This window comes from Microcaecilia unicolor, chromosome 4, assembly GCF_901765095.1.
Source record: "Microcaecilia unicolor chromosome 4, aMicUni1.1, whole genome shotgun sequence".
In the NCBI taxonomy this organism is placed as follows: domain Eukaryota; kingdom Metazoa; phylum Chordata; class Amphibia; order Gymnophiona; family Siphonopidae; genus Microcaecilia; species Microcaecilia unicolor.
Window position 1 is genome coordinate 351,673,401 of NC_044034.1, and position 10,041 is coordinate 351,683,441.

The window sequence follows — 10,041 nt, forward strand, 5'->3', positions numbered from 1 at the left end:
TTTCTAGAGTTCTGTCTCTAGTGGTCGGCGGCAATGAGCAGCAGTTCATACAGCCTGCTCGCACCAACCACAGAGTCTTCCCTAATGTTTTCCATCTATGTGGATGCAGGAAGTTACATCACTACATCAGAGAGAAGGCTCTAGGGTTGGCACAAGCAGGCTGTATAAATTGCTACTTGCTGCCGACCGCTAGAAACAAGAAAACTTTGACCCTCAACTCCCACGGCACATTTATGAAACCTGCCATGGCAAAGTGGTTGAAAAACACTGAACTAAAGAGCTACAAACCACCAGGACTGGGTGGCATTCACCCCGGAGACATGAAAGAGCTTAAACATGAAGCTTCATACCACATGTTGTATTGTAGGTTGCTTAAGTTTATACATTCAGCATAGATGTTTTTTTATTGAAGAAAAAAAAAAAGGATAGAAAAACATGTACATTCATTAACTCAAAAGTCAGGAAAGCAAATTTAAAAAGTAACTGCCCCCTAAAACTAAACCTTTTGCACCACCTTCAGCAGCAAGAATTGCAACCTAAAGCCTTTCTATAACTTAGCAATCAGTCTTTCACATTGCTGTTGAGGAATCTTAGCCCCCTCTTCTTTGCACAACTACTTTAAATTCAGACATTTTAAAGTTTTTACTCATGAACTGCTCTTTCAAGCCCTGCCGCAGCATCTCTACTGCGTTCAAATCAGGACTGACTAGGTCAATCCAAGAACACTAATTTTATTTCTCCTCAGTCGTTCAGATGCAGACTTGCTCACTGTCTTGCTGCATAACCCAATTATGCTTCAGCTCACAGACAGACGAGCAGACATTCTCCTTAAGAACTTTCTGGTATCGTGCAGAACACAATTCCTTCAATTATGACAAGTTTTTCAGATCCAAAGGCAGCAGAGAATCCACACACCACTCTACCACCACCTGACTGTTGGCATGATGTTCTTACTGTAGAATGCTATATTTGCTTTATGCTAGACAAAGTGGAAATCCTTGGACAACACAGGTCCCTTTTGACTTATCTGTATATTAAAAATTATCCCAGAAGGTTTAGGGATCATCCAGGTGTGTTTCTGCAAATGTGAGACCAGCATTGATGTTAACTCTTAGACAGCAGCACTTTTGGTCTTGCTACCCTTCCACGAACATCGACCTTAGCTGAGGCTAGGAGAGGCCTGCAGTTATTTGGATGTTCTTCTGGAATGTTTTGTGATTTCTCAGATTTATTTACTGGGACTTTTAACCACCTTTATCAAGAGATTCACCCAAGGCAGTGTACAGCAGGAAAGTTTACAATAAAACTCACAATTTTGTTAACAGAATAACAATAGTAAAATGACCAAATATAAATACAATAACTGAGCTAAACTTGGAAACAGCAAACTGAAACCTAATAGGACCACCATGAAACAGTATCAAAAATATACACATTTAACAAAATTGCAGAATGACCATGTAACAGATATGATAAATGTCAGTACAATACAAATACAATGACAACATAGAACATTCAAACAGCACATATAATAGGTTGCCAGCGTAATACCAATGAAATGCCTAATAAGCACACACTAGAACATTCAAACGACAGATATGAGGCTAAAGTTTTTCCACAATACAGCCTACACAGGGGCCAAGTGCAGATATATAAATGAGACAAAATGGGCAGTTGGGATAAATAGATGGGTTTAAAATAGTGTGCACTGTTGATGGTACAAGAAAAAAAAATATCAAATTTCAAGTGAAAAATATGAAAATGTAGGAAATGCATATCACTCAGTATAAACAGAGAGAAGTGCCCACATGATGACTGACCAGCCACTAAGGGCATTGCACATAATAGCTCTCCTTCTGCCAGATGATCCTTTCCCTCTCCAGCAAAATGTATGCAAGGCTCACTGAAGTTATTAGGCAATGGCAGTGAAGGTCTGCACGGTAGACTTTCCTTCCAAATGGCCCCGCATCCTACCCTCAGGAAGTGCTGATACGGGCCCAAAGAACACAATCTTATCTCAATGCCCTCTACCATAGAATTCTATAGAGAGCACTTGGAAAGAAAATCTATACCTTAGTAGGCCGACTAATTTGCATCCAGTTTTAACAAAACTGCAAGGATCCAGCTATCTCCAATCCTTACCGAGACAGAAATTGCTTCCGCTTAACCCAGTCACTGTGTATAGAATTCCATACCTCATGACAGCCCAAGCCAATCTATGCATGTCTCCAGATACAGAGAAGCAGTAAAACTAACGGACAAATAGAAGTTTCAGGGTGGTAGATTCGGGAGTAACATCAGGAAAAACCCCTTCACAGAGAGTGTGCGGATGCTTGGAATGCCCTCCCACAGGAGGTGGTGGAGACAAACAGTGATGGAAGTAAAAAAATGAATCATAGAAACAGAGAAATATTAAGGCAAATCAAAACCATATTGCCTATCCAGTCTGTCCATCCATACAATCTACCATCCCTTCCCTTGGAGAAATTTTGACAGGTCAGCCATTCGAGGTAGATTCACCACTGCTCCAAATCTTCTCAATTTGGAGATCATGGCTCTCGATATGATTTGGTCCCAGAGCTTTACAATGGCTCTTTAACCCTTTCTAAACTGACAAAATATTGAAAGCTCATCTCTTCTGGAATTTCCTTTGATCATGACAGTGTTCTTACAGAAACTTTGTGGTGATTAAGGTTCAAAATATACTGAGGTTTAGATTAAACAGGGTGGCTGCTATCAAACCTGGCTGCATTCCATTAGCTGAATTTAATTCAGAATTACATTGGTCAATTAATTAATGGGGGCAGTTACTTTTTCTCATGGATATGGGTGTTAAATGGTTTTATTTCTTAAATAAATTACTTTTAAAACTTGTAATATTAGATAAAGGGAACCTAAGTATTTTGTTTAAAGATCAGAAACCATTCAGTATAATGAGTAATAGGGGAAATCACGAGTGGGGGCAAAAATGTATTCATATCACTGTATGCCCATTCTACTGGGTGAAAGCATGAGAAAATGTGCATTCAACCTAAGGCTAGCAGTTTAGGGGTCCTTTCACTAAGCTGTGATAGAAGTGGCCTTAGGTTTTCCCTGCACACTAAGGCCATTATTACTGCAGCCTAAAAATGGCTTTTTCCTGTTTCTTGTATTAATAGTCATGTGCTAATGCTGAAATTAGCATGCAGTCATTTTGTCAATATTACCATATGTGCACTTACTGCCGTCCATTCTGTAGGAGATAGCTCACGTGCTATCTGTGCACTAATCAGTTAGTATATGATAATGTAGTCGCACTAACTAGTTAATGCATGTGCACTAACCAGTTAGTATATAATGTAGTCGCACTAACTAGTTAATGCAACATCCACTCTCCACCCCGATTCTCTCTTAAAAGTTTTTTTTTTTTTTAAATGCACAGTTAGCATGCACATATTTGGCAGTTACCACAGGATGTGCTACTAGCAGCACACCATGTTAGGTGCACATTAGCGACTAACACAGCGTACCAAAAGTGCCCCTTAGTTAAGAAAAGCTATCAAGCGTAAGATTCAATATGGAATCCCATTTCAAATACTTGCTGTGTAACCTATAACAGAAACTGACTTACCATGATATTGTGTGATGCTAGCCATGGTAAGTCACATATGGCCTTATGACCACACTCTAATAAACAACGTAAAGGGCTTCTTTCATCAAGCCGCTCTAGCGACTCCTGGTGCAGAAATGAATGGACTCCATCGGCATTACCGCGCCCTTGATAAAAGAGGCCCAAAATACAACTAAATGACTTTCTTACTGGATGTAGAACTAAATTAGCCAAAGGACCAATGCAAAAAAAAAAAACCGAGTTATATTAAAGAACTTGTTAAACAAAATGAAGTGTGTACACAAAGTACAACTCCAATCTCTGTCCTCAACCTCCTTCCCCCCTCCAATAAAATATTAATAGTTTAAAAAACACTTAATATATCAGTTTTCTAATCAAAGCGGTTTACAATAAAAACATTTTAAGCATTGGAAGAAAATCAAAAGACCATTCATCCAGACCTTCCAATACACCCACCCCTTAATCGCATTCAAAAAAACATCATCATATAAATTACACTCCTAAGAGTCTGCAGACTTCCTCAGACCTATCATGAACATCCATAAGCCTTCTGAAACAAAAATAAGATTTTAAATGTGCCTTAAATGGCAAAAATTATTTTTCTTCTCTTTACTCCATGGGGAGTTGGTTCCACAGACTGGGTGCGCACCAAATATGCCCTTGTATTACTTGGGAAACCAATAAGGAGGAACCTCATCTCAAAAGCCAGGTAAGTAAGCATACCCTCATGCAACCTCCCCCCAGAACCGAACAGCCACATTTTGTAAACATCCTCAATTTGTTTCAAAATACACCTAGGCAATCCTAAATAAACTACATTCTAATAATCTAATCTTGAAATAACAAAGGGATATATGAAAATGTGCAAAATATCAATATAAAAAAAAAGGACCTGGCCATACCCAACATCCACAAAGTTGTAAATCCATTACATACCACCAGAGATACCTGCTCCTCAAATCGTAAGGCCAAATCCAGGATTGCTCCCAGATTCCTAAATGAATTACATAGAGTAATTCTCCATACAAGGAAATCTGGTATCCTCAAAGGTGCAGTCAAATGCCATAGCCAATATACGTTGGTCTTCTCTATATTTTAAACTAATTTATTGACCTTAAACCAGTCAGCAATTCTATCAGACATTCATTGGTGTAAGGTCCAGACACAAGGGAAAAACAACCAGTAAATGTTATCCTTATAACATAAAACCCTTAAAGAAATATGTGATCCTATCCTCCCCCACCCACAAACTCAAAATCAAATCAATTCTTGAATACTGCTAATATCTCCTTTCCAGGGGTCAATAAAGTCACTAAACAAATCTGCCCCCCCCCCATCTAACCCCAACAGCAAAATTAGTCTATCATTCACCACCTCACTAATCAGAGTATGAAGATCTCCTACTTGAAACAGATGAGATTTCAAGGTTTTCCAAAAGGTTTCTCATACCAGTCCGTCTGCTCAGAACTTATTCAGTCATACATTTATACCACAAAGCCTAAAAAGAACTAATGCACAGGATAAACTGGTTCTGAAAACTAAACACATCTAATTTCTACCTTATCCCCTTTTTTTTCCCCCTAAGAGTTTTCTATATTTAATAAACAATTTCAAGTAAGGAAAAGTAGTCCATAAGCAAGCTTCCAGATTTCCAGAACGTCTTGCTGCCTGATATTACTTGGGGAACTGGTGCACAAGGTTTATGCTGTAGATACAAACATAAAAATGCAGTTTATCAATAACCCTTTTAACCAATTTGTTCTTCCAGGCACAGGCCTGCCCAATAACCAAATACACACTACAGAATAAATTCTCAATTACTCATCTCAACATTTTAAGGTGTCTACATTTCCATTTAGATAACCTGAGAAGTCAAATGAAAAAATGTTTTGCAATAACGACTTTCTTTGAGCAGCATTATTTTGAAATACACAAACTAGTCGTTTGAAAATAACAGACACCAATTAATTATAGAAGAAAAAAAAAAATATATATATATATATATATATCAACTACAACAACGCTTAATAAATAGGCCTCAAATTGGACTTTCAGCATGAAGTTTGAGTCTTTCAGCCAATATTTTCACTTTTTCTTGCATTTTGTTATACAGTATTTACCCTGCTCGGGCATATTCAAGTACATTTTTCAATACAGTTATTTTAAGCACAAAATACAGAACCTAATATGTTTTACAATGAAAATACAAGTAGAAATAAAAAAAAATTAAAATGCTAACTACACAACTGAAAAAACTTCACCACATTCAGGATCACAAAACAATAGCAAGAGGAAGTGTCAAACTCAAGCTAGGTATGTCTCAGTTCTAGATCAAATCTGAACATGGACTTCAAGCTGCAGTGTCTCAGTAAAAAGAAAAACAAAATGTCATATAGTACTACCATAGAGCAGAAGTTACAAGGAGTTTCCTGCCTAGACAGCCTTTGTTCAATAACTTAGATAGTACTAAATTGTGTCTAGCAAGTTGATAAATTACCAGCCCTGCAAAAGGGAGCCCACCAGTTTTTAACATGCATGCGTAAAAGCGGTCATGAATCAAAAAACGAGGCCTCTCAAGTAACCTTTCGATGTCTCGTATGCAAGATTTTATTTATTTACTGCCTCCTTCCTTACCCCTTATCGCACTTTTCCGCCTCGACCGGTCCCGCCATCTTGGACCGACGGGAGCAGACATTACTTAAGTAAATGACAGAACCAAGAACTTTCAAACACAAAATGCATCCGGGGAAAAAAAAGCGCCTCAATGGATCAGACCAAGCAGTGCAGTTCGCCTACAGGGATCCTCGCTAGCGTGCAAAGAACGAAAGTGAACTACAACAACAGAAGGCTGCCCCTCTACACCCACAGGGTATACCAAACGGAACCAGAGCACCACTCCGGACACAGGGCAAACTTCTCCTCCCCCTTTGCCTGTATTCATCTGCAGCGGAGGAGAACCCACGTACAAGAAGCATGCCTGCAAAATAACGATTGCATGAAGGCAAAACAAAATCAAAGCCAATTGAAACCTTCAATATAAATCTTGCAGAAGTGCTCAGCGTACTAAGCTATTAATACTGCCGCACGTAGTCACTTATTTTGTGAGATGAAGGACCATTATTTTAAGGCAAACAAGCTATTAAACGCTAACCTGGTAGATAAATATTTATGGTGCATGTAGGGTCATTTCATGGTGTTTTTTTTTTTAACTAGGTCATGCAGACCAGATCCCCCATAACGAAATGTACTACAAAAACATTATTATACCCCTCACCGTGTAACCCAATTTAAAAAAATGTCCGAGGGTGCCCCCCACTCCTTACTCTGTCCAGTTTGAAGGCAGTGGTAACCCCAAAAGAGGTGCATAACCCGGGCAAAAGGAAGCGGCAGCAGCCAGGCGCCCCACTTCTGCTGACTTTAATCCATTTTTTTTTTAATGCCCCCCTCCCCCGCCCGTTTTCCTCCTCCACCTCTTCTCGTACCTTTAACAGCAAGGCCTTCGTTCTGGCGCCATCTTCATGAAGCCTGAGAAACCCAAAGACTCGGCTGCATATAAAAAAAAAAAGGGGAGAAAAGAACAAGACGCACAGAGCGCATCATTAAAAAGGAAGCAAAACAAAGATTAATAAAAGCACCACAATACCCCCAAAACACGAAGTATAGATCATGCAATAAAATACACGAGAACCCCCCCCCCCCCCCCCACAACTATCCCTCCTATAGCAAGTGGGATTCAAGAACACACGCATAACCCGCCAGGCAAAAAAGAAAACCACATATAAAGCATATTTTTAAAAAGGCACAAGAACAGAAGCACATTTCTGCAGAATTTGCAAGGTTTTTTTTAATTTAAACGGCTCTCGGGATTCCACGTCGGGTAGTTTGGGGTGAAGGTGGGGGACGGGGGGGGGGGGAAGAGCCCAACCTGTCGAGTCCAGCGAGGGCTTCTCGCTCGTCTGCTGTCAGATTGGGAAAGTCCTGCTCGGTCTCGCTGGCTTTTCCCGCCGCCATTTTCTTTTCCTCATCCCCGAGAGCGGCAGAGGCGGCAGCAGCAGCAGCGGCGGCGGTGGTGGCGGCGGTAGTAGCGGCGGCTGCAGAGAGCGACACTCCGCACGATTTCATGGAAAAGGCAGCGGTAAAATCCGCGCCCCGCGATGCCCCGGCCTTGCCCTCCCTCCTCCTCCTCCCCCGCCACCTACCAACTCGTCGCGAAAATTACCAACAATTGTACGGAACGGGGAAGGGGGGGGGGGGTAGAAATAACCCAAGGGGGAGGGGGGAAGGGGGAGGAGAACTTATTTTACACCCAAATAGGAAACAAAACAAAAAAAAAGACGGTTGAAGGAAAGAGCTCGATAACGTCAATTTTTAAGGGATCCCCCACAGACCAGAATTGGTTTTTTTTCCTTTACATCGTTGTCTTGGACCAGGCGTCCCCCCCTTCTCCCGCCCCTTGAGAGGTGTGAAATTGGAAAAAGTGTTAATGGGGAACGGTGTGTATTTGTTGCCTATACAAACTTCCCCACCAGCACAAAGTTGTGGTAATAATTGTCACACACAAGCGAACCCACGCCGCTGCCGTGACCCACCTCCTCCCCGCGGACCCGCGCGCAGCCAACGGCGGCCTACCGCCAGCTTCACGTGACCTTTGTTGACTTACGTCAGCCCCTGGCGCTGGGACCGCGAAACTCAGCTTTGAGCTAGGGGGATCCTCCCCGGACCCTGCCCACCAGGGCCACAGCCGATTGGAGCTACCCAGGCGCACCTGACGGGGAGGACGACTGTGGATTGGCGAGAGGGCACGTCAGTCTTCTTTTCAGGCCTAACCTAGATAAGCGAACAAGTTAGCTTGGGTGGTTGTCTAAATAGTGGGTAATGGGAGGGGTGGTGGGAATGGTGCTGTCGTCGTTGTACTTTTTCTTTTCTTCCCTCCCTTCTTTAGTAGTGTGTGGGCCTTCCGCTGTACTGTTGTTGATCCAAGCTTCCGAATTGTCTGTTTTGAAGTAGCGCTGTTGTGTTTTTTTTCTTCTAAAGTTATTTGAAATGTCGCGAAGACTTTCTTGTAGCGTTTGACTTTTTCAGTTATGCCTTGGCCTTTTCCTTAGGGTTTTTTTTTTTTAATTATTATTTTTTTAGTGCGTGATGTTCCTCAGTTAGTCTTCGCAGTTCTGATTTCCTCTGGTGATTGAGGCGTGGTTTTTGGCAAGGAAGGCTAGAATGGCTTCCGGAGTTCTAGTTTATTCGTGTTAAATGTTCTTTTTCATTCGTGGGTATCTTCTTGTAAAATTGTGGCTCGCCTGTTCAGGTCTTTTTGCCATATCCCCAATTTTCCTTTCCTCCCCATGCTTTTCTTAAAGTGTTAGTTAAGGGGGTATTTTGATGCATTACACGTGATCTAGTGACATGTGAAACACCATGAGCTTGTATGTGTTGGACATGGACAGTAATTTTATGAGCTTCCCTACTTGTTAAGGGTTTTTGTATTTTCTAAAAAATTTCATATATATATATATATATATATATATATATATACACACACACACACACACAGGGGTAGCGGAATGCCTTTTTACGCTGACCCCTCCTATGCTGTGGCCCCAGCATCTGCCCATAGTACTACTATTTATCATTTCTGTAGCACTAGCAGAAATATGCAGCACTGTACACTTGAACATATATGAGACAATCCCTGCTCAACATAGCTTCCAATCTAATTGGGACAGACAAACAGGACAAATAAGGGTATTATTTAAGGTGGGAATGACACAACAGACATGGGTACTGAACAAGTGAATAGGAGTTAAAACCAGCTTCAAAAAGGTGGGCTTTTAGCCTAGATTTGAAGACGGCCAGAGATGGAATTTGATGTACTGACTCAAGAAGTCTATTCCAGGTGTGTGGTGCAAGATAAAAGGAATGGAGTCTGGAGTTGGCAGTGGAGGAGAAGGATATAGATAGGAGAGATTTACCCGATGAATGGAGTTCCCGGGGAGGAGTGTAGGGAGAGAGGTGTGGAGAGGTACTGAGGAACTGCAGCGTGAATGCACTTGTAAGTCAATTAGAGGAGTTTGAACTTTATGTGGAATGTATAGGGAGTCAATTAAGTGATTTGAGGAGAGGGCTAACTAATATGAGCATAGCGACACTGGCGGAATGTAAGTCGTGCAGCAGAATTTTGAACTTTGAAGGAGATGAGATCCCAAGACAGAGCCCTGAGGTACACCAAATGATAGACGAAAGTGGAGTTGAATCCACCAGAGTATACACTAAAAGTGCAATGGGAGAGAGAAGAAAGCCAGGAAAGAACAGAGCCCTGAAATCCAAGTGAGAACAGCGTATCAAGGAGTAGGTGGTGATCAACAGTGCCAAAAGAAGCAAATAGATCAAGGAGGACATGGATAGACCTTTAGATCTGGCCAGGAACAAGTCAT

General features: G+C 41.4%; 1 protein-coding gene across 3 annotated transcripts in view; it reads right to left on the reverse strand.

Annotated features, from left to right (window-relative positions):
- Window positions 1-7,751, reverse strand: part of KDM6A (lysine demethylase 6A) — a 606,821-nt gene extending 599,070 nt beyond the window's left edge. For all 3 annotated transcript variants that reach the window (XM_030202242.1, XM_030202240.1, XM_030202241.1), the window contains exons 1-2: window positions 7,536-7,751; window positions 7,093-7,156 (exon numbers count right to left, since the gene is read on the reverse strand). In XM_030202242.1, coding sequence (XP_030058102.1) covers window positions 7,093-7,156; window positions 7,536-7,732 — 261 coding nt within the window. In that variant the 5' untranslated portion in view covers window positions 7,733-7,751. The remainder of the gene's footprint in view (window positions 1-7,092; window positions 7,157-7,535) is intronic.
- Between the last annotated feature and the right edge of the window lie 2,290 nt (window positions 7,752-10,041).